This window comes from Antennarius striatus, chromosome 3 (assembly GCF_040054535.1).
Source record: "Antennarius striatus isolate MH-2024 chromosome 3, ASM4005453v1, whole genome shotgun sequence".
In the NCBI taxonomy this organism is placed as follows: domain Eukaryota; kingdom Metazoa; phylum Chordata; class Actinopteri; order Lophiiformes; family Antennariidae; genus Antennarius; species Antennarius striatus.
This window is the reverse complement of record NC_090778.1, coordinates 15,484,276-15,512,098: the sequence shown is the minus strand read 5'-3', so window position 1 is coordinate 15,512,098 and position 27,823 is coordinate 15,484,276. Positions and strand designations below refer to the sequence as shown.

The 27,823-nt window shown below is 39.1% G+C and overlaps 2 protein-coding genes across 7 annotated transcripts; both read left to right on the top strand.

Moving 5' to 3' along the window:
- The first annotated feature begins 433 nt into the window (after positions 1-433).
- itga2.2 (integrin, alpha 2 (CD49B, alpha 2 subunit of VLA-2 receptor), tandem duplicate 2) lies at positions 434-19,621 on the top strand. 3 transcript variants are annotated; one of them, XM_068310233.1, is made up of 30 exons: positions 434-544; positions 4,373-4,496; positions 6,321-6,430; positions 6,725-6,816; positions 7,259-7,373; positions 7,926-8,053; positions 8,137-8,285; positions 8,445-8,595; positions 9,105-9,270; positions 9,450-9,526; positions 9,957-10,095; positions 10,510-10,655; positions 10,776-10,919; positions 11,038-11,241; positions 11,600-11,730; positions 11,867-12,030; positions 12,344-12,495; positions 12,675-12,785; positions 13,160-13,245; positions 14,346-14,487; positions 14,628-14,711; positions 14,834-14,910; positions 14,993-15,076; positions 15,164-15,266; positions 15,356-15,463; positions 15,765-15,875; positions 16,025-16,138; positions 16,230-16,319; positions 17,165-17,281; positions 17,423-19,621. In XM_068310233.1, exons 2-30 carry the CDS (start codon positions 4,444-4,446, stop codon positions 17,510-17,512), a joined length of 3,438 nt encoding a protein of 1,145 aa, XP_068166334.1. In that variant the 5' UTR covers positions 434-544; positions 4,373-4,443; the 3' UTR covers positions 17,513-19,621. The 3 variants fall into 3 exon arrangements, with proteins under 3 accessions (XP_068166334.1, XP_068166333.1, XP_068166336.1); XM_068310232.1 differs by lacking the exon at positions 434-544 and adding an exon at positions 3,131-3,261; XM_068310235.1 differs by lacking the exon at positions 434-544 and adding an exon at positions 3,237-3,261 and having other exon boundaries at positions 4,373-4,557.
- A 1,064-nt stretch (positions 19,622-20,685) lies between these two features.
- fsta (follistatin a) lies at positions 20,686-27,196 on the top strand. Of its 4 annotated transcripts, none has more exons than XM_068311492.1 (6): positions 20,690-21,352; positions 22,464-22,661; positions 22,876-23,094; positions 23,203-23,427; positions 23,993-24,223; positions 26,120-27,196. In XM_068311492.1, exons 1-6 carry the CDS (start codon positions 21,262-21,264, stop codon positions 26,206-26,208), a joined length of 1,053 nt encoding a protein of 350 aa, XP_068167593.1. In that variant the 5' UTR covers positions 20,690-21,261; the 3' UTR covers positions 26,209-27,196. The 4 variants fall into 4 exon arrangements, with proteins under 4 accessions (XP_068167596.1, XP_068167593.1, XP_068167595.1 ...); XM_068311493.1 differs by having other exon boundaries at positions 20,693-21,352; positions 22,464-22,655; XM_068311495.1 differs by lacking the exons at positions 23,993-24,223; positions 26,120-27,196 and adding an exon at positions 23,649-23,976 and having other exon boundaries at positions 20,686-21,352.
- Positions 27,197-27,823: the final 627 nt, after the last annotated feature.

Sequence of the window (27,823 nt, the reverse complement as noted above, 5' to 3'; positions counted from 1 at the left end):
GGATCTTTAATGAAGTTTTTTTTTATGATGCATCCTGCCCAGACAACACAAAGCGACATGTTTTACAGTCAACCCCAGCTGGACAGACGTAGCATATTGCTGTTTTGCACATAAATGCAGTTTGGAGGTCTGGGCCATCCATTAGGTGCTGAGGATGCGCTTTGCTCACATTCACTTGAAAAATACTGGCTGCCAGCTCAGCTCATGTTCATATTTACTAATGAAGTGCATCATTCACTTTCTGTATTTCTCCTTGGTATTGCTGAAGTTGCACTGGCATAAATGTTAAAAAAAAAAAAAAAAAAAAGGCCATGTGACAGGATGATAATTTTACCTACAGGTCACAGTACCATGTGTCTGTGTGCAGTCATTGACTCATGACCCCTCTAAGCCTGCTGCCTCTGACTGCCTGGCTCACAATACAGGAGGGCAAAGCAGCCTCAAATTCCCACTGGTCAGCAAACGGCTGTAACAGAGGCTTTAGCTCCATGCTGCAGCCAGCTCGTCCAGAGTCCTGTGTGTCAATTTGGATTAGAAACATAATGTGAGTTAAAACACAGAAATTAATAACAACAGCACTAACAAAGTTTAGTTTTTCTATGTGGGGGTGTATCTGTGGACATGTGCTCAGAGAATCAGGTTTTATAGTGTTTAAAAACAGTCTTAGGTTTTTGAAATGGTGTTTTATTTTAAGTACAGTACTATTTACACAGTGGAATGGGGTCTTTTAATTTATTGTTTCCATGGTGAATGATGTCTACAATATAATGGTAATCCCAGAAAATGAGTGCAGTTGACACAAAACATGAATATCTGCTATACATAAATATCAAGTTAAGTGAATAAATACAGAACATAACCACTTGTATATATATGACCATGGCTTGTGTGTGGTTGTAAATGGACTCCAAACATCCAGATTGAATTTAAACTTCCATTATTCTTCTCTGTGGGGTCTTCAATGCTCTATTGTGTACAGTATGAACTGAGCACAGGGCTGTTCCCTTTCAAAATTCTTCCTCAGATTGTTCAGTACAACTTAACAATGTGAGTCGTCTTAATCTTTTGGAGCAGATCATCGAGAAATTAATTACTGAATGGACAGTATTGTTTTCAAGTAAATATAATGGGTATTGTTTTCCTTGTGTTATTAACTTCCCACCTTTACGAGAAGTGAAAAGTTCTGTTCCCAGAATGAAGACAAACCTTCACTGAGGATTGATCAATGTCACTAACACATAAATGTTAAATATATCTCTTAGGGAATTTTCCAGCTCTTCACTGGAATTACACAGAAATCCTGAGTGGAAGGGATTATTCATCTGCTTCGCCACTGGTTGAGTGAGTTACGTCCCAAGTGTATTAAGAATTCTGAACATCTGGAACAGATGTTCAAGACTGTTTAAAGACAAGTGTGGGAGCTGGTAAAGATGAAGACCGAACATCTGACAGCTTTCAACATATAGCAGCATCAGGACATGTACAATTAAACACAACATAAGGTGTAGTAATCAGTTTATTCATTCATCCCTTCTTTGGATTTTATTACTTCTGATGTATAACTATTTCATTCACATCTCTCAGCCCTCACACCAAGAACCAAACTTCTCTTAATTTAGATTTGTCAAGCAATCCCACACACAATAGGAAAAAATTAGTTTAAAAAAAAGAAGTGAGAAAAGGTACCAGCACTATAAGCATCATTGATATCGCTGAAAGAAAGGCAATGATAAAATGAAGTAAATATAAAATTGTTTTCATTATAGACTACTTTAATCTAATTTAAATTATTGTTGTTTATTGAATGAAAGGATTTGAAATACCACTGAAATTAAATTAAATAAAATGAAATGAAGACGAGTAAAGGGATAAACTTTATGAAACGATGCTGAAAAGACAAAGATTTTCATAATAGTGCATAGTTTGTTGTCGATATTAATACATTTTTACATGAAGAACTGCGCTTCGCAGCTGAGTGACGTCACGTTCCCAACTTGTTGTCGTCATGTCCAATAAGAACTGAGCTACAGAAGCCACGCCCCTTTGCTCATTTCTGCCGCCAGCGTTTTTTGGGTAAAACTGTTTTTATACTATTGTTCTTTAATCCAGTTTGTTGATTTGGGTTTTCTTTTAAAGGACGTTGATGACTTTTTATTTAAACACTTTTTTTTTTTACTGTGAAGAACAGTGGGTTTGCCTCCCAGTGGAACTCTGTGACTGGTACCAGGTTTCATTTTCAAAAGTTTGTAAAACTCAGCATCATCCTGTCCTTTACTCAAAATAGGAACACTGGATCCTACATTTGTCATGATGCACACAAAAGGATCTTTCCCTTTTGCCCACATCTTTGGAATTCCACAGCCCTGCTTCACAATGCAGGCTTTCTGTGTAAAATCTGTAGCTGAAATGATGTCATCAAGGTTATCTTTTCCTCCAGATGCCCCCTAGAATACATTGTAGAAGTTTCCAAAAGGCTGGGTCACACTTCTATTGTATAAAGTAATGTAGTCTTTCTTTCATGATGATATTGAAAAGCTGTGACATGACTGTCTGGATAAGGGACCAGCTCTTCTTTCCCCCTAAAAAACAGTCACTCTTAAGGAAATCTCTTGAGGACAATGTTGTCTTTCAACTCATACCGTCCTGCCAACTAACTTTCCAGCCTTTAGAGCCCGACACAAGTGAAGCTCTTATATCAGTGTTTTCCAGGAGGGAAAATCAGTGTTTGGACCAGATCTAATAGACATTCTATGGTTTCAGCTTTAATCTGGTTGGTACCGATTCACACTGGATCAGGGTTTGGATCAAGCATTTCAATACTTGATTTATCATATTGATATGCTCCCTTATTTTCTGTTTATTTGAACATGACACTGCTCCAAGCTGCAGCCCATGTCCACATTGGTTTTGATCCATCACGTATAGAACGACTTGAAGTGACGCTCATCCGTGTCAGACTCATTTCCTGCTCTCTGGACTCAGCCCGCACATCTACAATCAGTCCGATTTATTACACGCCTTACTTCACACACTTTCACAACACGTAGTTTCCTGCGGGATGGGGTAAGACAGGGGGGGGGGGGGTAGAAGACCATATTTAGGAACTCCATCCGTTGCGTCAAACCAGTGCGTCACTACAGACTCCGAGCGCAGCGCAGCCTCAAATTTGACAAGTGCGGCAGCTTCATTTAACTGCAAATGGCATAAAGACGACAATGGCTTTCTTCCATGGGGATATATTATTCTTTTTACTCGTCATTAGTAAGTAACGAACTCGTTTTTGGACTTTGATCCTCTTGTTTCCAACCTTATCGCCTCACCCATCGAGTAAAAAGATCTACATTTTCTAGAATAGCGAGACTTTTATTCCAGTTTTTAAAAGCAGATTAGAGTTGTTCACGTTTTTATAGTCATTCATTCCAATTTTATAACTGATGATTTATTCCATTTCTTGTCTTTCTTTAATAAATGTAAAGAGCAACGGAAGGGTGCATGCTCCACAGGCGGTTTTTCTGAATGACTCCACCTGAACAGTGTTGCTGTTTTCAAACAGGTTTCACTTCATCCAAAAGCATGACCCATAATTAATGCACATGCATTTAAAGGAGGGCTCTTTTTTTTGCTGTGCATTACATACTTTGTATTGGAGAAACAGTATAGAGAGTATAACCTGTGGAGGCTTTCAAGCAGCCGGCATCTTTAATTATTCTCCTGGATGTACATTTTCCATTTCAGAGATAAAAGGAAATATCAGTATGTTATGGGATTTGCAGAGACTCAAGTGGAGGCAAAGTGCCACTATGTGCTGCAGGTAAACAGGCGTGGCAGGAGCCTAGTTACAGAGTTCTTGGACCTAGAATTCATCCACATTCCTCTTGCCTTCTGGTTCACGGGGTAAAGGCTTATATCTGAGCTCTGCCTGTATGGGCTTGTGGGACTGTTGCTGCAGCCAGACTCACTCGCAGCCAGGCAAATTCCATGTCCTGAGGGGGTTCAAAGTTTTGTGTTTAAAGGTGCTTGCAGAAACACATTGGTCTGGGGTGAACACTATTGATTAATGCAATACACTTCCTGGTTCATGTCTCCATGTATTGTGAAGTTTTAATTTTTTGGGAGTTGATGTACTGTACTTTCATGACTCAAGCTGATGTGGTTTCTTTAACTCCTGTTATTCAGCCACCACTGTTATAACCCACTGCTGAAAGGGGGAAAGTCAGGTATCCTGATAGACTTCTAGACATACAAATGTAGAAATAATGATAATAAAATCTTTTCTGGTAGAATTTACAGTAGCTTTGAAATGGTTGTTGTTGCTGGTAAAGAGTTACTGTATGTGTTGTTGTTATAAACCCTCATCTTCGCTCTTCACTAGCTGACAGAATCTGGCAGTCACAATCCTTCAACGTTGGCACTGCAGGTGCTAAGATTTTCAACGGACCATCAATGGAGGAGTTTGGCTACACAGTCCAACAAGCAACAAACTATGAAGGCAAATGGTATGAAATTAACTACAGACTGATTGATTTCACTGGAAGGAAGAAGAGCAGCTTCTGTTATGTGAGCTTCTACTCACTATTGTCAGCTTTTGTTTGTCATATTTTATTTTCTAGGCTTGGTCTGCACTGCTTTTTGTCAAAATTAATCCTATATTTATTTCAAATTTATTTGTAAATCCTTTCAATTGCAGTAAAGGAGAGGGGGATTTTTCTGAGTATCTTACAGAGAACATCAACATTTTACTGCATGTAGATACACCTTTGCCAGCACAAGTCTGAACACCACCACAGATCAGGTTCCAGTTCCTACAAGGTGCCCAACATGTTTCACTGAGATCAGTCTAGATAGATGCTTTCTCAAGAGATACAAAGTGTCGTGTGCATAAGAAAAAAAATTATATACCTCATCCCAAAGATGTTTCATAAGTTTGCATTTTACTCTGTAAACGTCCCCTGATGTTGGTCAAAATGTCATGAAGTTCACATTTGTAGTGTTTAGTGAAATTTGCACATGTTAGCATAGTAACGCTAATGTGTGCATTGTCTTGTACCTTTAAACACCAGTCAAGGTGGAGGAGTGGTAACAAATGGAGAGGTTGCCACTGTTGCCCCCCAGCAAGAAAATCCTTGGATTGAAAATCACCTGTGGACCAGAAACTTTTCTGTACACTAGGGACTTTTCTGTGGACCAGGGACTTTTCCACCACCTACTGATGCATTAGAGGTGAATCAGTGACTCTGTCAGCTGGGATAGACTGTCATAGGCTCCAACCCTATTGTGACCCTACACACAACGATTAAATAAATGACTGATTAAAACATCAGTGCACCTTAGTAAAGGCTGACCTAATCACCAGCCTGGCTGCAGACTGTTAGTCACATCGGACTTGAACAAGAGGAATCCTCCATTCTCCCTCATTTACAAGACAGTCAACATTGTAACATATAACCATTGGTGAATAAAATACACCCATGACTGTACGTAAGAAAACACTGATGAGAGATAAACTACTAAGAATGATCAGAAGCTCTGCTGAAGTTGATAGTGACTAATAAAAACCATCCTGAGTATAGAAATGACTCCTGGTGAGTGTTTGTGTGTTACAAATAAACCCTTGAGTTTTTCAACTTCGAAGATGTTGCCCAACCTGTTAGTAGTTTTTAGTCAAAGAGTAACTGAACTCAGTGATTCCTAGATGTTGTGTCCTCTGAGTCAGGTTCATGTAGAAACTCACTGTCTGGAGGAGTGTCCTGTTTACATGCAACTGTAGGAAGTGTAGGGCGTCTGATAGTAGAGCTAGTGATGTGCAAGAGGAAACGCTGACACATCCTGTTTCTGACATATGACTTATAAGGAAGACTGATGCGTTTAAATACTGAGCCATATTTATTGATGTGGGAAAAGCACACTGTTATGGGCTGGAACAAACTCAGATTTGTTGCCTTACTTACCTCAATGCCTTATCTCATGTAGTGTCACAACCTTGTGCTGGTGTGGGTGGGGGTCGACAAATTCCTTCCCATAGTCGGATGTCCAGAAATGTCATTAACCTAACATTAAAGTACAAATACTGATTCTCTGCTGACACCAACTCCTTGGGATTTCTGCTGAATTATTGCAATTTCCTGAAAGTGATTAATTGTGTAAAAGCCTATACAGAATTGTCAGGGTGTGTGTTTACTCCATTTTTTTTTGTTACCTTAAATTCCCAACCCCTTGTACTGTAAGAGCAGGTTAAACCTGAGTAAACTTCTTGTTTGTGTGCACAAACCTAACCAGGAAAGCTGATTGTGGTTGTGATTGTGGAGAGATGTGTTCTACAGGCTGCTGACTGGTGCTCCTTGGAGTGGTTTCCCTGCAAACAGATATGGAGATATTTATAAGTGTCCAGTCTCAGGCTCCCAAAACAGCTGTGAAAAGCTCAATCTTCAAGGTAGGCATAGTTTTGTTTTTGGGTTGTTGTTGTTGTTGTTTAACCTTTGACCTTTCTGCCAAAACATTGATCATGTGCTTAAAATTTATAAATAGATCCTAAAAGTATAGATCACTCTCAAACATCCAGGATGTCGCTGGACATTTATTTCTTTTCAATTACAAAGGATATCAATGCATCACAGAAAAGCCTGTATTTTGTTCACATGTTAAGTTTAGAATGATTCCCAACATGATATTCATCTATAATTATGAACTTTAATTTAGGAGCTAATTTTTTTTTCTTTTTCCACAGATTTCGTCACTATTCCAGATGTTAAAAGTGTGGATATCAACATGTCCCTGGGTTTGACTCTGACCCAGATGACTGAGGATGATGGTTTGATGGTGTGTGTGTGTCTGCATGTGTGTTCAAAAGAAAATCACCCTATTTTACAATGTGCTCAATTTTATTTTAGGTTTTTAACCTAAGTAATTTCAGATACATGGTAGAGCTCTTTCTTGTGATTATGCTTTTATTCCACTTTGATGATACAGTAATGTGCTGACAACCGGTTACATTTCTACTTTAATTTACATACAACATGTATTTTCAGCTTGAAGGAAATGTGTCAGTGTCAGTAATCTGATTGTTACAGTGTTGAGTAATGCCAGAGCATTGTGCTCCCAAACACAACATCCACTCCACCACAATGTATGTTGCAAAATTAATTTCAAATAGAATTTTTATTAACAATCAGTTTTACAACTCAGACAGAGGAATGCACAGGACTGTTTTAAAGGCATGACAGACTTCCTATTGAATGTCCTGTCTGTTCCTGTGTTGCAGGTGTGTGGTCCAGTGTGGGGGCAGCAGTGTGGCAGTCAGAACTTCTACCCAGGAGTGTGTTCAAAACTTAGCCCCTTGTTTCAGCCTCAACCAGCCTTTTCTCCTGCCGTTCAGAGTGAGCTCTGCCCTTGTTTTACTGGGTTATGGCTGTTTTGAGCTGTTTGTCGTGTTTAAATTAATTAGAGAGAAATTAAGATTATTATAATCTTAAAAAAGGCTAACTGACCATTAATAAACAAAGGATTCTGATTCTGATCTATAATTAAATAAATAATCTTTCAATGGAGGCTATATATCGTTTTATAATGGCTTAAATGAATTCGAGAGAAATTAAGTCTATTATCATGTTAATAAAGTGTAAATGACCAATTTGCTTATGAGAAATTAAGTTTGGACATCTGAATTATAATCTATTGGATCTTTTTGAAATTTAATATTTATAAATTAATTTCTTAACTAACGTCATTCGATTACAATCAGTTTTGACATATCAAATTTAAAAGAGGCATCCAAAGTTTTTAAATAATTTCAGATATAGCTAACTTCAGATTAAGCTTTTGGCTGCAGTGAAGGAAGGAAATAAGCACTTCCAGCGGTAATAAGAAGGATATGACCTGATTCCTTTTACCACTGCATGTGATTGTATATTATATTTGTATATTTCCAGCGTGTGGAGGACCCATGGACATTGTCATTGTTTTGGATGGCTCCAACAGCATTTATCCATGGGAACCAATGACATTGTTCCTCCAAAAGTTAATACCGTCGCTCGACATCGGCCCGCAAAACACACAGGTGACACCATGTTTCCTTTATAACATGAAATGTGTTGAGGTCTGTACTTTATTTAACACCAGTTTTTTTTTTAACCCTGCCAGGTCAGCGTCATCCAGTATGGAGTTGATCCAAAGTTTGAATTCAGACTGAACGAGTATCAAACCAAAGATGAGGCGGTGGCGGCTGCCTCCAGAATCACACAGATGTATGGCTCCTCTACCAACACGTTTCATGCAATCCAATTTGCCAGGTTGGTGTGGCCTCTTATGTATGTATGAGCTAAGTCAGATATTTATTTATGTTCCTTTGTCTATCTGTCTTGGATTCATACATGACAGTCAACAATAAAAAAAAAGAAGATAAGTACAGGAAGTAAGATGAACCTGTCTGCTGTGTGTGCTCTCATCAGTCAGTGGGGTTTCAGTCCGACCTATGGGGGTCGACCTGGAGCTGCTAAGGTGATGGTGGTCGTCACTGATGGGGAGTCACACGATGAATCCTATAGAGAGACGGTTATCGCTGAATGTGAACGACAAGGCATCACTCGCTTTGGTATTGCAGTAAGTAATGATCCAACATTTAATCTCACTCTGTCTTGTACTTTATAAGTGGTATAAAAAGTTTGGACAGTGGGTGCAAATGTGTTTTTCAGTTTGCCCTATAAAACTAGTTATACTCGTCATGAGATTACTACTCAAATAGTCAAAGATAAAAGATTTATATCACACTTTGATTTTTTTTAGTGATTGCAATGAAGCCAAGCAGAATGGCTGTAGTTGTGTATATATATTGTAATCTCTTACATTTGTCATTCATACTTTTTACCCTCGTAGTTAACACGGTAGTGAATGAACCTCAGGATGCAATGCCTTCCGTTTGAATATCATTGGATAGCTTTGTTAATATATAAAAAAATTGATCTTTTCATTATGTTTCTGATTTGAGGAGAGATCAGAGATGCTCTGATGCGCCGCTGTGCTGCTATGATGTGCAACGTTTGATTTTGCATGTGACGATTTAACTGTGTCAAGTGATCACATGCAGGCCTGAATTTGTGGCATTTTCTCAGGTTCTAGGTTATTACAGTAGGAACAACATCGACCCAGAAAACCTGATTAAAGAAATCAAATCTATTGCCAGCTTACCAACAGAGAAATTCTTCTTCAACGTGTCGGAGGAGGCGGCTCTCTCTACCATTGCTGGAACATTGGGGAACCGCATCTTCAACATAGAAGGTGAAAAGATTTCATCCTCCTTACTTAACAGGCATGTCACAAGAATTCTGTCCTAGCTAAAGATCCCAAGATAGATGTGAAGATTTTTTTTTTTCGGTTTACAGTTCATTTTGCACTTTGTTGTCAGATTCTGGATCTGTTGTGTTTGTGTTGCTAACATGGTGCTCTGCTCACAAAAGGCACTGGAAAAGGGGGAGATAACTTCAAGATGGAGATGTCCCAGGTGGGATTCAGCGCTCACTACTCCAGCAAACAGGTACACAGCACTGCCTTGGACAAAGACTTTTCACGAGCTGTGAAAGCAAGTTTGCATGTGTCGATTTTTTTTTTCCTGGGTTGTTTGAGGGACAAGTTTGGAGTATCTTAAAGTCTGAACTGAGGTTCTGTCAGGTGCTAGAGCTTTGCACAGGGGTTTGAAATCATTTTGAAAAGAATTCCACGTTCATGAAAATTTCCTGGTATATTGCGGTACTTTTGTAGAGCACCATTAGGTACAATATGATTTGACAGTAAAATTGGGGAGACTGGGAGAACTCTTTTGCATCATCGCTTACGTTGTGTCTTCTAACCGTCCCTTGAGACAGAGGATACCTTTTGGGGTTGTCATCTGTTGTCACATGTAAAATGAAAGCCTGTGTGGTATTTGTCCGGTGTCTGTTAACTCATCTTTGCATACGCTCTTTAAGGATGTGATGATGCTGGGAGCAGTGGGCGCCTACGCTTGGAGCGGGACGGTTGTCCATCAGAAAGGGTCCAAAATAGACATCTTTCCTTTCTCAGCCTTTGAGGAAGCCCTTGATGACAGGAACCACAGCTCCTTACTGGGTCAGCATTTAGAGTTGTTCTCTACACTTGTTTTATTTGTATCATATACTTACAGTACTTTAAGTCTTGGTGTTAACAAATACTTAGATGGTGGTGTGGGATGACTGATGGCTGAGCTGACAATACAAGCAGGCAGCAGGGTGGATGCCCTCAGGTCTTACATAAACATAGCTGACAGACAAACTATCAGCTCCTAAGCCAGATATTATTGTTTTATCGTGGAATTTCCATGGGTTCCCGCTAATATAATATAATATAATATAATATAATATAATATAATATAATATAATATAATATAATATAATATAATATAATATAATATAATATAATATAATATAATATAATATAATATAATATAATATGCTGTAAAAATGAAGTTCAGCTGTCAGCTGATAACTTGTGTGTGGTTTCCAGGTTACTCTGTCACCACATTGAGCGATGGCTCCATGGAATACTTTGTGGCTGGTGCACCTCGCTCCAACCATTCTGGACAAGTTATTGTCTACACAGTCAATGCCCAGAAACAAACTGCTATAATTGACTCAGAAAGAGGGAAACAGGTACTCACATAGAAAGATATTGATATCTAAAGAAGGTCCTCTTCACATTTTCTCCAGAGATCTACTGTAAAAATGTTGTGTGTAGCCTAAACAAATTGAAATCACTCATTTTTGTTCCAGATTGGGTCGTACTTTGGAAGTGTCCTATGCTCCCTGGACACAGACAGGGATGGGGTGACTGACCTCCTGCTGGTCGGTGCCCCCATGTTTATGAATGGCATGAAGAGAGAAGAGGGCAGGGTCTACCTCTTCTCTGTCACCAAGGTAACAAGATGTGGACATCCAGGCCACATCTTTTACTGGCCTGGATCTTAAAAGTTTTTCCTCATATTTAAAGGACATTTAGCTTGACTTGCCACTTCCTGTGTCCACTCATCTGAAGGGAATACTAAATGAGCAGGGATTCCTCAGCGGCTCATCCCCAAATGAGAATGCTCGCTTTGGGATGGCCATATCTGCAGTTCCTGACCTGGATGTCGATGGTTTCAACGATATTGTGGTTGGAGCCCCACTGGAGGACAACGAAAGAGGTGTCATCTACATCTACAACGGGAAGAAGAACACATTAAAGAAACAGTTCACACAGGTGTGACTAGAAATGATCACACTGACTGGTGGAGCATGTCTCAGTGTCTGAAGATTTGTTTTTTGTCTTTTATTGAATGGAACTCCTTCATACAGTCCATGTCTGTGTAGGTTCTCAGTCATCCAGGTCATGGTTATCCACAAGCTGTTTGAGTCGATCCACTGGGCGTTAAGAAAGTTGTTGAACGCGTTTCGTCTCTCATCCAAGAGACTTCTTCAGTTCAACTGAAGTCTCTTGGATGAGAGACGAATCGTCTTCAAGAACTTTCTTAACGTCCAGTGGATCGACTCAAACAGCTTTTGGATATTCATATAGTCCATAAAACTGTCTAATAGTGATAATCATTGCTGATCTTCAGAGAATCCTTGGCTCTAAACTGGATCCTCAGTTGCAGTATTTTGGAAGGTCCCTAGATAGCAACAAAGATCTGAATGATGACACACTCCCTGACATCTCCATTGGTGCTTACGGCAAAGTAGTGCAGCTCTGGTGAGTTGAACTGTCACATAATTTATGATCTATAACGTGAATAATAGTAAATAAACTGTGATTATTTAATATAAGTAATTCCATTTTATGTAAATTGACAGAGCTGTTAATTACTCAAATTGTGCTTGGTTTTCAGGTCCAGAGGTGTAGCATCAGTCAGCGCTGAAGTGTCTTTCAACCCCAATAAAATCAACATTTTCAACAAATTGTGTGACATTAATGGACGCAAGCTTACGTGCTTTAACACCAATCTCTGCTTCAGTGCTGAATTCAGGCCGACGCCCCCTGTTGGTCCCATTGGTAAACCTGATCGACTAACTGTTAGGCTTCCTGTTACTGAAAACTACTTCTTCACTGTGTTGTTGAGTGTTGTTTGAGATGATCTATAACACTTATGTGTAATTCTATGTATAAAATATGAATGAACTGTTTTAACAGTGCTTTAAACCTGCACTGCTTCTAACTGGTCTATTGGCTGCAGGTCAAGTCTTCATCAATGTAGCACGCTGTTTATTTAGTATATTATAGTCCTGTGTCGAGTAAAAGAGATGATAAAAGCAGATAGGCTTCAGGGTGTGGCTATTCTTATGCAATATTACTTCATTTCTTTCAGATATATCCTACACCTTGACCTTGGATGCTGACTTACAAGCATCACGAGTGACGTCCAGAGGACTGTTCTCTAAAAACAACGAACGGTTCCTGACAGAAAAGGCAAAGATACAATCGACACCTGTGTGTCAGGACTACCAGGTCTACGTTCAGGTAAAGAATGACAATGATCTCTCTCGTGTCTGTGATTTCAGGGTGATGTCATCAGAATGGTGTTTGGTTTTATGTGAGGAGCTCATTTTGTTATGGCTTGGACGTTGCTTTATGTTTTTTTTCTCCAAACTCCTCTGAAAATGATTGCCTGTTCTGTCTGTATGTGGTTCCTTCAACAGGAGGCACCAGACTTTGTTAATTCCCTCAGTCTAAAAGTGGAAATTGAGCAGCAGAATGCAGAGGCGAACCCTGTTCTCGACATGTTTTCTACAAGTGCCTGGGAGTTCTTTGTAAGTGGCAATTACAACCCATGATGCATCAGTGAACACTTCAGTTTTTTTACATTAAGACTCAGACTGAAAACAGGAAGTTGCAGAAGACCAGGGGTAATTGTTATTTTGCAGATGTTGTAAAATTTCATGGCGTGTGCGTGTGTGTGTGCGTTGTGTTGTGATGATTATAGTCTTCATCTGAGTCACACAACTTAGATGACACACTCTCTGATTTCACAGTAACAATATTTAAATCCCCCTAAAGCAGTTAAATGTGATTCATTGTATTTTCTAGAAGGTTTTTCCATATGTTTGCCCTTTAGAAAAATATTCTCTTGAAAACACAGCCTTTGGACAATAAGAGGACTTGAGCTCTGTTGTTGTTGTTGCAGAACCCTTTCACAAAAGACTGTGGGTCTGACGAGGTGTGTGTGAGTGATTTGGTCCTGAGTGTGAAGACAGACACAAAGGGATCCAGGTGAGAGGCTCGAGTGAACATGATGTAAGATGTCTGGTACAAACCGTCCACAGTGTCAGAAGAGGCCTTAGAGTACAAAAATATACCTTCCACCTGCCATAACAGAAGTTATTTATATAGATTTTTTTTGTGTCTTTCTCATTGGTTGGAGGTGGGTTAAGCTTTGTGGAAAAAAGATGTAGCTACGTGCGTCAAACCCTGATTGAATTTAAACTGTTGATTTTTTTTCCTGGATTTTCAAAGTCAAAGAAATAAAACTCTTTGTGACACAGATACAGTCCATTGATAGAGTACAACATATTGTAAACCTGGACTGTGGCGCAGCTCCTCTAGCACCTCTAGAGGCTGTACTGACCTGGTTTTGTCTAGCATGAAAAGCACAGTATAGCTTTCACATTTCTACAACAGAAAAAAGAAGTGTTTTTATGTGAATGTCAGGGTTAGGGTTACGGGTAGTCTGGTTTTTGGTGTCATGCACGGGTAACACCAAACAACCATTGAACTATTGTCTTTCTTCTCTGTTTTAAGAAGCTGTCATAATTAATAGTAGCTGCACCAGTTAAACTTTATGCAGTTCACACAGAAATTTAATAGCTCATAAAAGTTTGGGTCAGACTGTAGAAAGTGTGAGTGATGTATCCTGAGTGAATTAATTCAAATAAAGGGATGCGAAGAGGAACTTCACAGAAATCATCTGACACTTTTTAAATTGGATAACATTTTTGGGATATTTAAATATTGTTTGTACATCTACTGTATATGTAGGACAGGTTGTGTCGCCACCATGCCTTTACACAGCTAATCCAAATGACCGCTCCCTTTTTAAACTAACCCACCGTCAATAAAAAGGCTCAAAGGTTGACTAGAAATAACGTCTGCAGGAATGTCACTGCTGGGGTAGTTGCACAACACTGCACTTGTATGTACAGTATGTCAAGAAAGCCAATAATCTTTACACAACGTGAATAAAACACCCACACTGAAACAATGAAAACATCCCTGACTGCTACCCCTTTGTCTCGTCAGTCCATGACGATTTATTGATTCTTGTTAATTTGCAACGCACACAGAGTGCAGTAATGTCAGATTTTGTGTTGCAGCTCTGCTCCTGCTCTGATCAGCACTAACAACCAAGAACTGTCGTTTGAGGTTATTGTGAAGAACAAGAAGGAGAATGCGTACAACACTCAGGTGTTGGTCACCTACTCCAGCAACCTCTACTACTCATCAGTGTTTCCTCCTGTGAGTGACAAAGGCTCGACTGCAAGCTGTTTGCATTAACATGATGTTGTAAAGTCATCAATGAATTTAGAATTTTGCAGGATTATTAATGCAATCAAGCCCAATAACAATTGTGGACTCTTCTGAATGACTCCTTGTAGACAGAGGGAGTGAAATGCACCTCAATACAAACTCAAACTGTCACTTGCCAAGTGGGATACCCAGCACTAACGAACGGTGAAGAGGTAAGAGTAACGCTCATGTCATGTGAGCTTGTGCAAAGATTTGATTACTAATTTTATTTGTCTAACTATTCATTGAAGTGACTTTATTATAATTTATTTAACCTTTTGTCATTTTATTCTAGATGAAATTTAAAATCAACTTTGATTACAATTTTAATCAGCTACAAAAGCAAGCCACAGTGAAGTTTGAGGCCAAGAGGTGAGCTGATTATGAAAACCTGACTTTGAGAATTTGTGACTCTTATTACAGATTTCTGACATGTGACAGTTATTTCTTACAGCGACAGTAAAGAGGAAAGACCTGCGGACAACAAGGTGGACATATCCATTCCTGTTCTATATGATGCAGGGGTTGTTCTATCTTGGTAATTTTATTTTGACATCATCTCTCCGTTAAATCTTGTACTATGTAATGGTGGCAAATTTTAATTTTTATAATTTTTTTGTCCTAGGCAGTCAAATATCAACTTCTACGTGGCAGATGCGACAGTCCCAGTGGTAGAAATGGTTAAAACTCTGGATGATATTGGCCCAGAGTTTAACTTCACAGTAAAGGTGAAATAAATTAGTTTGTCTCTGAAAATATCTAATTTGTCATTTGGTGGATTATAAAACATGTCCATTAAATAAAATTGTATTTAAAGGTTTCAACAGGTAATTTCCCTGTCAGCCTCCTATATATGACCATTGCTCTGCCAATGACGACTAAAGGTGGAAACCAGATCTTCTACGTGACCAGCGTGGAGACACAGGTGGGGTGCTCAGCTTTAAAGACCTGCAAAACTCCTTCACTGCAGAAATGTCTGTTGTTCTTGAAATCAGAACTTATTATTAAAGCATTGCAGACTTTTAAACAACTCTGTATACATGTACAGAGTGAAACCAATGGGATAGAAAGTGGTGGTGACCTGATGCCAATGTCTAAACTATGAATGAACTATGACTAAGGTCCCAGTTCTGATGGTGGTCAAACCATTCCGTAACACCCACCACATATTTCATAACTAACTTGGTGTCCATACAGAAAGTGATGAGAAACTTTTCCATTTGTAGGGAGGATCTATCAGCTGTGATTCCAGCGGTCTGGTTGATCCTCTAAAAATCGGGGTGAAGGTCCATGAGGAGTCATTCTCTGAGGAGAGCCTCCGAGGCATAGACAAACTGGTCTGTACTGTCCCTTTACTTTACGAAACAGCAGCTCTAGCTTTGATTGATATCTAATAGTGGAACCCTAACCCTAAATTACCCAGACACAAAGCAGCTTTTAAGCAGAGTGTAATTTTCCCCCTTGGCTTCCTGTTTTAAACTAACAGGACTGCAAGAGTGCGAACTGCAGACAAATCAAATGCATCCTCAAAGACATTGATGTTAAGAGCGACTCCTATGTGAAAGTTAAAATGAGAATCTGGAGTGGCACCTTTATTTCGGTAAATATTTTACTCCTTCATTTCAGACTTCTGTTGTGTTCTTTTATCCCCGCAACCTTTTTGATGTTGCTGGTGTCTCTGATTATGATAGGCCACCTATCAGAGTGTTGAACTGATTTCCAGCGTTGATGTTGAGACATCCAACCCTGAGCTGGTCATCATCGGCCTCAAACGTTTACCGGTGAGATCACTTCTCAGAACTTTTCTTTATAGGTTTTGTGACTTGTGTTAAGAAAGTACAGAAAGAACAGATGCTGAATATTTCATCTGTAACTTGCAGCATTATTTAAGTCTTTTTGTCGAGCAGTCTGTGGTGAACTTTAGAAATATTTTCATAGGAAATACAGCAAATATCTGACATTATTCATGGTTTGACTCAGATTCGGTTTATGTAGATAGATAGATAGATAGATAGATAGATAGATAGATAGATAGATAGATAGATAGATAGATAGATAGATAGATAGATAGATAGATAGATAGATAGATAGATAGATAGATAGATAGATAGATAGATAGATAGATAGATAGATAGATAGATAGATAGATAGATAGATAGATAGATAGATAGATAGATAGATAGATATTTTATTAATCCCGGAGGAAATTGTACATATCCACTGCTCAGGCATTACATAACGAATAAATACTGGATAAACACCAGGAGAAAAGGAAACATTGACATCACAGGACATACCACAAGACATACATTACACTAACAGACAGGCACATGCAGCACTAACAGGACTTATATACTAAACTATAACTAAAATATAAACAGTATAAAATTTAAAAATATTACAGTATTAAAATATAAACAGTATAAAATAAAATCTAAACAGTATAAAATTGAATTAAAATATAAAACAGTATAAAAAATAAATAAATAAATAATATATATAACAGTATAAAATTAAATTAAAATTAAATTAAATCAATTTTAATTTAATGGTTGTCGACGTGGTTGTTTGTACATCAAGCTCTATCAGTCAGAGAAAGCCTGTAGTTACCCTTTCTGGCCTGTAGGTGACGCTGACAATCAGTAAACCTGGAGAGAAAGGTGAGGTCCCCGTGGGTGTGATAGTTGGCAGCATCATCGGTGGACTGCTCTTGCTGGCTCTGGTTGTTGGACTGCTGTGGAAGGTAAATTCTGGCTACACCTGACTGTGTTTCATTTATTTTAGAACAGAATGCAGTCTATGTCCCAGTAGTATTTGTAGATCTAATGAAAAAATACCATTTATTAATGTATTATGGCAATAATAGTGGAAGCTCTTTTTCCAGTTTGGGTTTTTCAAGAGAAAATACCAGCAGCTCCAGAGAGAGGCCGATGACGACGGGCAGAGCCATGCACACGTCGATGAAGTTCTGTGATGTGAGAGAAAACCAGCAGCTTTCTCTTCTTACTGGATTATTTTTTTGTGTGTACACCGGTACTTGTCACTGGTTCTTGTAACGTGCAAACAAACTACAGAAAATTTGTCACTTTAATGAAATGACAGCTGTTCAATTTGTGAATAACTGGGATTCAGTCTTTACAAAGGATTTTACAAAGGACCATTGTAATTATTTAGGTTTTAGCTTTGTTAACTGCACACTGTTTGTTGCTATGCACTGAGTTTAAAGAAACTAAATATTAGTAATATTTCCCAGAACAGTAATCCTTAAATCTTTAGGCCTTAAATGGCATTGGATTCAGTTGTGGCCTCAAAGGCCACACATCAGGCAGGAATCATACATGTAGATATGAACACAGCTCATTTGTCAAAATCCTGAGCTTTTTACATCTCTTTAGACTGAGTGTAGCTGGTCAGTCTCTTCTTTCTATTACTGCCTCGTCTGGAACTCAGGGCTGTTCTTGCATTAAAACTGTTCATAACAGTAGTGTAGATGCACACAGGAGGAATACCTACACTGGAAAGTGTGAAGTCTGACATGACTTTTGTTTTGCTTGTGTTGTTTATACTGTAATATATGATTATGATCTTTCTTATTGAGTCTTAATTATGTAAAGAGTTGAGATTATTGATGGTACATGTGATATTGAATTTATTTTATTTTTATTTTTACCAGTAGTAGCACAAATTGTCAGTACTTTGACAACATACTGTTTATGTATGGAACTACGCATTATCTTCAGAAAGAAATACTAAAGATATTTTCATAATTTATTAATACTGTGGTTCAAATGGTTTTAAAATGCATGACAAAGTTTTCAGGTGATGTTTTATCTTTTGTCCAACATACAGTTCAAAGCCAGAAGATTCACTTTTGTCAGAGATGGAAAAAAAATAGTTTTAACTTTTTTTGTATTTTAGGTGCTCCAACATTTTTAATACCTGATTGTAAAATGCTCCAATTAAGTTTACCTGTATGGTATTAGGACACATTACCCCATATCAACGAAACATGCAGTGTAAATACTGATTGATTTATTCCTTAAATTTCCTCCTTCTGAACTTTTATTTTATTTGTAATGGGAGCTTGTGAGACGCTAATCCTAGGAGTTGATGTGCATTGACATAGTCTTGCCACAAGATGGCAGCATGATGTAGAGCTCACATTGGTACTGTTGATGGTTTTCTCCCTGCTCTGTTGATCACCTTAACACTCCACTACTAACTAATACATCACTATTTATGACCTATTTTGGATTGTGCATCTCTTTTCCCCCCTTGGTTTTTCACTATTAGAAATGCTGTCCCTGCAAACAACCTGGACAACTTCTCTCCAAACATCATGACCAATTTTTAGTTTGCCCTCAAATTTGATTCATTTCCTCTGACATTTCGGACAGATATGTTCTCAACAGTTAGGTTACTATGTCCTGGGACTATTTTGGAATGTGTTTCTGACTGTTTTACTATCAAACAAGCCAACTACTGCACCCAGCAGAGTCTTTAGAATTCATTTCTTTGGATCTGGTGATAGGAAATATGATATTTTTCTCTAATAAGTAGCATACTTTTTTGGGAGGCTGAGGTTTGAGCTTTCCTTGTTGCAGGGGTTATATAGATTTGATAAACGACTGATCGTTCTGTTTCAGTTACTCATGCACTACAGTGTTGTGAAATAGCCTCTGGGTTCTATGTATATGTGTACAGGGATCTGTGTGGAAATCGTTGATGAAATAAGATATAGTGAAAAGCTCTTGTAAATTCATTCCTCTAGGAATTCCTGCACATGACTGACATTTAAAGCCAAACAACAGACCCTGCATGATTGCTCACAAATTCCTGTAAAGTTGTTGTAAATAATTAAAACAATGATGGTATAGAAAAATGTTGAACAGATTTTGGCCTTTGTGCACCTGTATCATCATATACCTGGGCTTTAAGCCAAGGTAACTGCTTTTCTTTTCCTGGAATGGTATGCAGGACGTCCGGTCCTGAGTTGTACATTTATTGCATTTGATAATAAAAACCCACACATTGTGTTTCACATGTTCACAGTTGTCAGGAGTAGGTAAGGTCACACACTGCTGCAGCCAGATATTTTGTCATTTATTGTGGAACATTTGTTTCAAATTAAAGTCAAATAAATCTCTGTGGAGTGTGTGCAGCTAATGACATCTGGACAATGACAGTGATCTTTTACTTTGAATTTCAAGAAGCTTTGGTCATTATGTGTCATTTTCTGCATGACTCCATATGAACCTAATTGAGCCCATGAGAGACAGCAGTGGTTATCCCTCTGCTTGTGACTTCTGGACAACACCTAGGAATTCAAACTTAATACATCCGGGAAGAAATGTACCCTCCTGTCAGAAAATGTTTTGGAAACTTTTGGAGGGCTCTAATCTCACAAGTCACACTCTACTGAATTGTTTGCCAAAATCAACACCAAGTGAATATTTTCAGATTTTTTAGTACATGAAATACTACCTGCGTTCTGAAATACTGACATGTCTCTGCAGCACTTCTTAATATCATGATAACGTCTAAGCGTAAAGGCACGCACACTCCATCTTTACAGATCATCTGCAGCTTTTGTTTTGTCTCATTCATTCATGCATTCGTTCCTTCATTCATTCATTCATTCATCTTGAAGACAACACGTAATCGTTTTGTCTTTATCCGTCTTGCGGGTCATGGGATGTCTCACATGAAATGAAAACATTTTAAGGGCCTTGTTCAGTCAGTTATTGTGAAATTGGACAAATTCTTGGCTCACTAAAAACAACCTGTCAAGTTTTGTTAGATAATTACGGCCATCCTAAGATGAAACGCGTTAGAATGACGGAGGACTGCGTCCTGTTCCTGTCGGGCAGATCATTAACTCCGTGGTGTCTGATTCACGCAGCAGACGCGGTGCGCTCTGCTCCGGAGGACGGTCTGTAACCAGAGTTCCGCTGAAGAGGTCGCGCAAGGACTTCTGTGGGAGTTCAGCCTGTGTGCGTCAATGAGCAGGGTGCGTGTGCGTGTGCGTGTGCGTGTGTGTTTCATTCAATGAAACGTAACACCCTGTTCCTCATTCTGAAGCCTCTCAAACAGGTTTGATTATATTTAAAAGCTTGACCCGGGAGAGAAACCCAAACAACTGTCTGTTCTAATATTAGCAGCGCGGCTGCGGGTTACTATGAATTCTATTATTATATGGGCTCGGAGGTATTCCAAAAGACAACTCTCATCAAATTTACACTTTTGTCTGCAGTTGGTGGAAAAAATACGTGTTGCCACCAAGGAGCAACCTTTACATCTCATAAACAAGTAGATACGGTTGATTAAACAACAATAAAGGCCGTTAATAAATGAATCAAAAACGAACTTTATTCTTATTGATGTGTTTTTGCTCGCTTTCTAAAACTGAAGATTACTTATAATAAATAATTATGGCATGTGTTCATATTCTTTTCCTATATTGGTGAGAGAAAGTTGTTTGGAACGATGTCACCTGATTGGGATTGAAAGAACTTTGGTACGAAAAAAAAAAAAAAAAAAAAAAAATCTCCCCACCCCCACAGAAGAGGAGCCCGCCCACCAGAGACAGTCAACCCCAGACCCCTTATAGATTTAAAAAGAGAGGCTGCATTCTCAGACTGACACTTATTCAACACTGCCACCGTAAGCAGATTACTTTTGCGCTGCCTGTGTCAAATACGTAGTTCACTTTGCCTCTCCATCATGTTTGGGATGCTGAAACACCACCTTCACTCCGGTATTTTCCTCCTCTTCATATGGCTTTGTCACCTCATGGAACATCAAAAAGTTCAAGGTAAGCTCTTCCCTTCAGTTAGATATTATTCCTTCCTTTTTTTGTTGTTGTTGTTTTTTTTAAACTTCCAATGCTGTCAACGTCAGATCTCATTCTACTGTCGAATACTTGTTGTAACCAAGAAACTTTTCAAAGTCAATGTATCTTTTTCCCTCTTAACAAAACTCTGCATCAGACAGTGCGTGCGTAAAGCGTCCATAAAACAGGTGCCAAATGGGTCACTTCAAAGTGAGTCTATATGGCGAGTTTGGAGTTGTCGCAAGGCGCACACACTTACTCCGCAGCCTCAACTTTCTAAAATACCCGATCATATTCTGATGCTTTTTGTATGAGCGTTTAAAATGTGACAATAATGTCTTCAAGCCTCAGAAAAAACTTCAGATTATCCAAATGTTAATTTATAGGCCTGCTATATTTTTGTTCACACACCAATTCAACATTGTCCACAATTTTTTTTCCCCCCTCCAATTTTACATCTTTAACAATAATTAAATTAATACAACTGGACACTTTTGTACCTACCTACCATTTTCTGGTTGAACATAGCAGTTCGTGAGCGCGCAATATCATATGTCTTTGTCGGGTGAGATATTCTCCTGTCGTTTTGATCAAAAATATTTGAAGATGAACAGTTCTGTTTTGAAGGTTTTTATGTTTATGCTGTGTTATTCAGCGAGACACTGTCTGGTGGGTGCATTTCTGGGATATTGTTCTGAGGCGTTGGAGACGGCGCTGTGTTTAGCGTAAGACCGTGGTTTTCTGCAGAGATTGGCTGATACGCTGTCTAGACACTCCACTTTCATGTGCAGTGATAACGGAGGCTCTCTGGGGGGGAAAAAAACCACCCCTTCTAAATATTCTTTTAACTTTTTTAATTGTTGCTTCATTATCAGGATTGTCAGTCACTAAATGGGACAGACAAGTGTTAATAGTCGCGCCAAAAAAAAAAAAAAAAAAAAATCGGGCAAAATGCTGCGAGAGGGAGGAGAGGGAGTGTCTCGGATAATACGGGCTGCGTGTTTGTCTGGTGCGTCTGGGTCAGCGGCTTCAAACGTCCAACATGTGACATTCGAGCTTTTTTTTTTTTTTTTTTCTGTTCATCTGTTTACAGCTGGGAACTGTTGGCTGCAGCAGGGGAAGAACGGGAGGTGCCAAGTGCTCTACATGCCCGGGATGAGCAGAGAGGAATGCTGTCGGAGTGGAAGGTTGGGGACGTCCTGGACCGAGGAAGACGTCCCCAACAGCACGTTATTTAGGTGGATGATCTTCAATGGCGGAGCCCCCAATTGTATACCTTGCAAAGGTGGAGGTGCACTCACTTCCTTCATTTTTCTCACAATACACATTATGAATGATTTCGTTTTGTTTTTGTTTTGTTTAAACATCGCGATTCCCCGGTTTACGCACACCAAAATGTGTAAATGAACTCACATGAATTTTACACGCTTTATAAAAAAAATTTCACGTAAAAGGCCAAAATCCTCACCAGCACTCAATAATACCGACTTTTTTTAAAATTGTAGAATCCTGCGATAACGTTGACTGTGGGCCTGGCAAGAGGTGCAAGATGAACCGAAGAAGTAAGCCGCGCTGCGTGTGCGCTCCAGACTGCTCCAACATCACGTGGAAGGGACCTGTCTGCGGCACCGATGGAAAGACCTATAAAGACGAATGCGCCCTGCTGAAGGCAAAATGCAAAGGCCACCCCGACCTGGACGTGCAGTATCAGGGAAAGTGCAAGAGTAAGTCGATTTGATAAGTAGCGTCAGTAATTCACGTTTTTTTCCTTTGGTTTTCCTGTATTTTATATGTTGTTTTACGCAAATCTCCAAATGTCTTTGTCTCGACAGAAACGTGCCGTGACGTCTTGTGCCCTGGCAGCTCCACATGCGTCGTGGACCAGACAAATAACGCGTATTGTGTGACGTGTAACAGGATTTGCCCCGAAGTGACGTCACCTGAGCAGTACCTGTGTGGAAACGATGGGATCATCTATGCCAGCGCTTGTCACCTGAGAAGAGCTACCTGTCTCCTTGGGAGATCTATTGGGGTGGCATACGAGGGGAAATGCATCAGTAAGTGTGAAACTAGAGGAGCAGGAGTGTGAGACCTTACTCTGAGAGAGTGCCTCCAGTCACTGAATATCGTTTGAGTGAATTTTCTTCCTGGCCAACAATTCAATGTTCATTTTTGCCAACATTCCATTGACAAGGGGGTCTTAAAGAGAGTGTGTTTGGTAGTTGCTTGTGTTTGCTCAAGAAATGATAGAGATCTTATTATTTCCTGATGTTGGCAGCACTATCCCATATGGGAAAAGGGGAAGGAAAGGGGGAGCAAGAAAGGGAGTGAAACAGGGGAGTGCTGGAGGCCATGAAGACATGCTTCAAGTTAATATGTGAGTCAGATGGATTCTTACTCAGAAAGCAGCCAATCTAAGTACTGTAGTCATAAAAGTGCTAAAGTAAACGTGACCCCCCCCCTTTCCCCTCCACACACAGACAATCAAGAGCCAAAATCATAGAACGCAATTCAGTTTTTATCCATAACTCACTTCTCTGATCATCTGATCCTGTTCAAAAACATATAGGACATGCAAATCAAACATCTCCCCTGAGCTGATTTCATTGCCTTTCCTTCTAGAGGCGAAGTCGTGTGAGGACATCCAGTGCAGTGGTGGGAAAAAGTGTCTGTGGGATGCTCGGATGAGTCGAGGCCGCTGTTCGCTGTGTGATGAGACCTGTCCAGAGAGCAGGACAGATGAGGCGGTGTGCGCCAGCGACAACACCACGTATCCCAGTGAATGTGCCATGAAACAAGCTGCTTGTTCTATGGGGATGCTGATGGAGGTCAAGCATTCAGGATCTTGCAACTGTAAGTAAACAACAGCAGCAAAGTATTAAAAAAAATTATACCAAGCACCCTCCTCCATCTCTAAGAAAAAGACAATATTCCAGTTTTTTTCCAATCAAAAGCCTCCCCTGAGTGCCCCCCCCCCCCCTTCACTCCCTTCTTCTACCCTCGTCCCAACTTTCCCCTAACTCGCACCCAAGTCACACCACCTGACCACCAAGCCCAGCTAAAGCAAGCAGAGCGGACTCGGGACTAGACAAACTTGCATGATGTTGTCTCTGTTGCTGGATTTCGTTTTTGTGTTCTTGTTGTTGTCATTTTTTATTATTATTTTTGTTTCAATTGTTCTGCAAAACGAATTGACAAAATTTGAAGAAAAATCATCAAGTCAAATAGCAGACGAAGAGACTGGGAAACGCTTATTTCATTAATCAAACCCGTTTATTCAATAAAAGAGACTATTTTGTTTGCAGTGGAACAATCCTGATATTTAAGTCAACTTGCATTTTGGGTAACGGCAGTGATCTGCAGGAGCATATTCCCTTAAATTTGCAGTTAACAAATGCAGTTTGTTTTTTTTTAAACAGTTGTGGTTTATTTTATGACAGTGATCACATTTCCCCTTCTTGTAAATTCCATTGCCACATTATTTTTTAAATTATTTTTCTTTATTTTTTTCTTTACTTTTGGCTGTAATCAATCAATTCGAACTGCACTGTGTCTTGTCTTGTGACACCACACTGTCAACATGTAAATAAGAAGAGAGTACTTGTACTCATATGATTTACATAAGGTGATTATAACATTGGTAGCGTTTCAAACGTGACTACTTATCTGTCGAGCCATTCATGCGCTCACAGATCTGTGGGTAAACTATCAACCTGAACAATAACGTCTCAGATTATTCAAATTTACATTCCATGAAGAGTATGTCCTTGTGAGTTTCTTTTTCCTGACTGAGTACCGTAATGTGATGTAACTAAGGTATGCATTGGAATCCAAGGGACCACTTTTATGATCACCTCATGAGCTCATTATAAATGTGATAATTCACAGTGTGTGGGAGTATAAGAAGCTTGTAGAAAACCACGCTCTCTTATGTCTCATCTCATCATTACAAATAAGTGAAGACACATCAGCTCACTATTCTTGTATTTAAAGTGAATTTTTCTAACAAGGTATGAACTAGAAATGACAAATTAATTTGGATGAATGAGGGACAGCTTTTTTTTTTTGTTTTGTCACTCCTTCTTTTCCTTGTGTGCTTTTTTTTATGTGTCCAATTTAAATCTCTTGTGTAAAAAGAAAATACCTCATAACTATGTTGATGCTCTCTGACCTGTTTGCTAAAGCCAGGCTGTGGCTAAGTCCTCCCTCCCTCTATGTTTCAGCCAGAGACTAAGATGCACAACATTTGCGAAAACCAGAGCATGTGTGTTATGTGTGTCTGCTTTCAGGAATCTGCCCAAAAGAGGCCTGAACCACTGGAACCATCAATACCCTGTACCCCCCACCCGCACCCCCCACCCCCAAACTTGTGACCTCCCTAACCTCCCAAAAATCACTTTTCACCTTCATTCCACTTTGTAGCAGTCATGACTTGTTAGATTTTAGATTATGTAAATAGAAGTTGCATAAATTGGGAATGCCACAACAATTGCTTATGCTAAACATGCACGCACACACACACACACACACACACACACACACACACACACACACACACACACACACACACACACACACACACACACACACACACACACACACACACACACACACACACACACACACACATAAACTTGCAACATATTTAACAAAAAGGGAGAGGCTGTGTGCCAATGGCTGTTTTCAGTGATATTCTCTGCTGTTGTGGTCCATATTCATACAACAGCTACCATATATTCTCCCACTTAGCAATTACAGAAGACCAGGAGGAGGTTGAGGAGGATGAGGACTCAGACTACATGGCCTATGTCCATTTATCTTCTATACTGGATGGATAGGATCCCATCACTTGGGGAACAGTCCTAGGGCAAGGAATCATGTCCATACTGTACATTATGTGTATGCTTATTTATTTTTTACCGAAAAGGAAGTATACATATAGTTCAGTCTGCTAGATGTTTATTTATACTTGTGTTTTATAATTTATACATTTACAATGTCAGGCTTACTTATCTACCATGATATATTGTGTTACCACTCACCGCCTTTCTGTTGTTACTTTCTTTCTTTTTTTTATCATGAAGAGATATATTTGTCCAAAGAGAAGCAGTGTTATTTATTTCATGTGACCATGTAAGTATAAGTCCTCTACAAGCTGTAAATTGCATTCCCTGAGCTGTAAAAATCTGCTTGTTTCTGTCAAATCTCTATCACAGATGTTTATGTCACACATAGTTAAATGCATGTTTAGGCTGTGTGTTTATTTATTGGGAATATATCAATCATTTTATGTACAGAAGTGTTTCTGGTTTGTTTACAACTCATGACCAAAGGGATTCTCTCAGTGGTTTTGCAAAACAATGTAAAAGTTGCAACACAGCAGTGATAAAATGGAAGAAAAAAAAGAGCCATGTGTTTTTCTTATTTTTTGGATATTCTTCAGATTTAGCCCTTAAGATTTGATTCCACAGAGATGAGAACTTTAGACGAAATTCAATAGTATGTCTTTTGTCTCACTACATTATAGCAGAGGTAAGTTTTGGACAATACTTGATTATTTCGTAAACAATGTGCCATTAACATTTGTGTCTTGCCAATGTGCTCCATATTGCTCTTGCAAACCTAAAATAGGACTAACCTATTGCAGTACTGACACATTAGACATTTTTTTCAGAATGCATTTTTATTTTAAAACATCACAAGAGGAAAAAACCTGTTATGGCTATATAGTTTTGTATTTTTTATGTAAATGTAATATGTACATACAAAGTTCGATGGTATTTGTACAGATATGAAGAGTGAAACAATAAAAAAATTTTCCTTATACTTTTTCTGACTGTTGAATTATTGGAGATTTACAGATAAACAATACATCAAGTGTCGATTTTTATTCAAGGAAAAAGTGGTAAGCCTATACCATGTGGGGAAAAACAACATGAGACAAGCAACTGTGAGATTATAAACATTTAGATATCACTTATTATTGATTTATTGATTATTATTGATATTAACATTTTGTTATACCGATAGGCATTAGGCTAATGCCAGTATAGACATTCATAGGTTTTTGTGCTTTTTTGCTTAGTGCTGTTGCCGCACAGCAAGGCAGTTCCCGGTTTGAGTCCCACTCTGTGAGGAATTTGCATGTTCTCCTGAGGTTTCCTTCCACCTCCAAAAACATGCAGCTTAGGTGAATTGATGATACCAAATTTCCCATAGGTGTGACTATGTGTGTGCGTGCATGGTTGTCTGTTTACGTGTGGCTCTGCGGTGCACTGGCGTCATTCTTGGAGTGTACCCTGCCTCACTCCCTCAGTCAGCTGGGATAAGCTCCAGCACCCCGTGACTCACGACAGTGGATGAAGGGGCTATTTGACAATCAATGAAACAGATGTTTGTCACGAAGAACTGTTTTAACAGAACAAAAAATATATTAAGAGATATACAAATGTT

Bases quoted from the DNA above. Each gene is read 5' to 3' on its own strand.
- fsta (XM_068311492.1), top strand. From the start codon at position 21,262: ATGTTTGGGATGCTGAAACACCACCTTCACTCCGGTATTTTCCTCCTC. The intron at 23,428-23,992 runs GTAAGTGTGAAA...CTTTCCTTCTAG, and splicing joins ATACGAGGGGAAATGCATCA to AGGCGAAGTCGTGTGAGGAC. The intron at 24,224-26,119 runs GTAAGTAAACAA...TCTCCCACTTAG, and splicing joins GCATTCAGGATCTTGCAACT to CAATTACAGAAGACCAGGAG.
- itga2.2 (XM_068310232.1), top strand. From the start codon at position 3,216: ATGGCTTTCTTCCATGGGGATATATTATTCTTTTTACTCGTCATTA. The intron at 3,262-4,372 runs GTAAGTAACGAA...GCTCTTCACTAG, and splicing joins ATTCTTTTTACTCGTCATTA to CTGACAGAATCTGGCAGTCA. The intron at 14,712-14,833 runs GTAAGAGTAACG...ATTTTATTCTAG, and splicing joins CACTAACGAACGGTGAAGAG to ATGAAATTTAAAATCAACTT.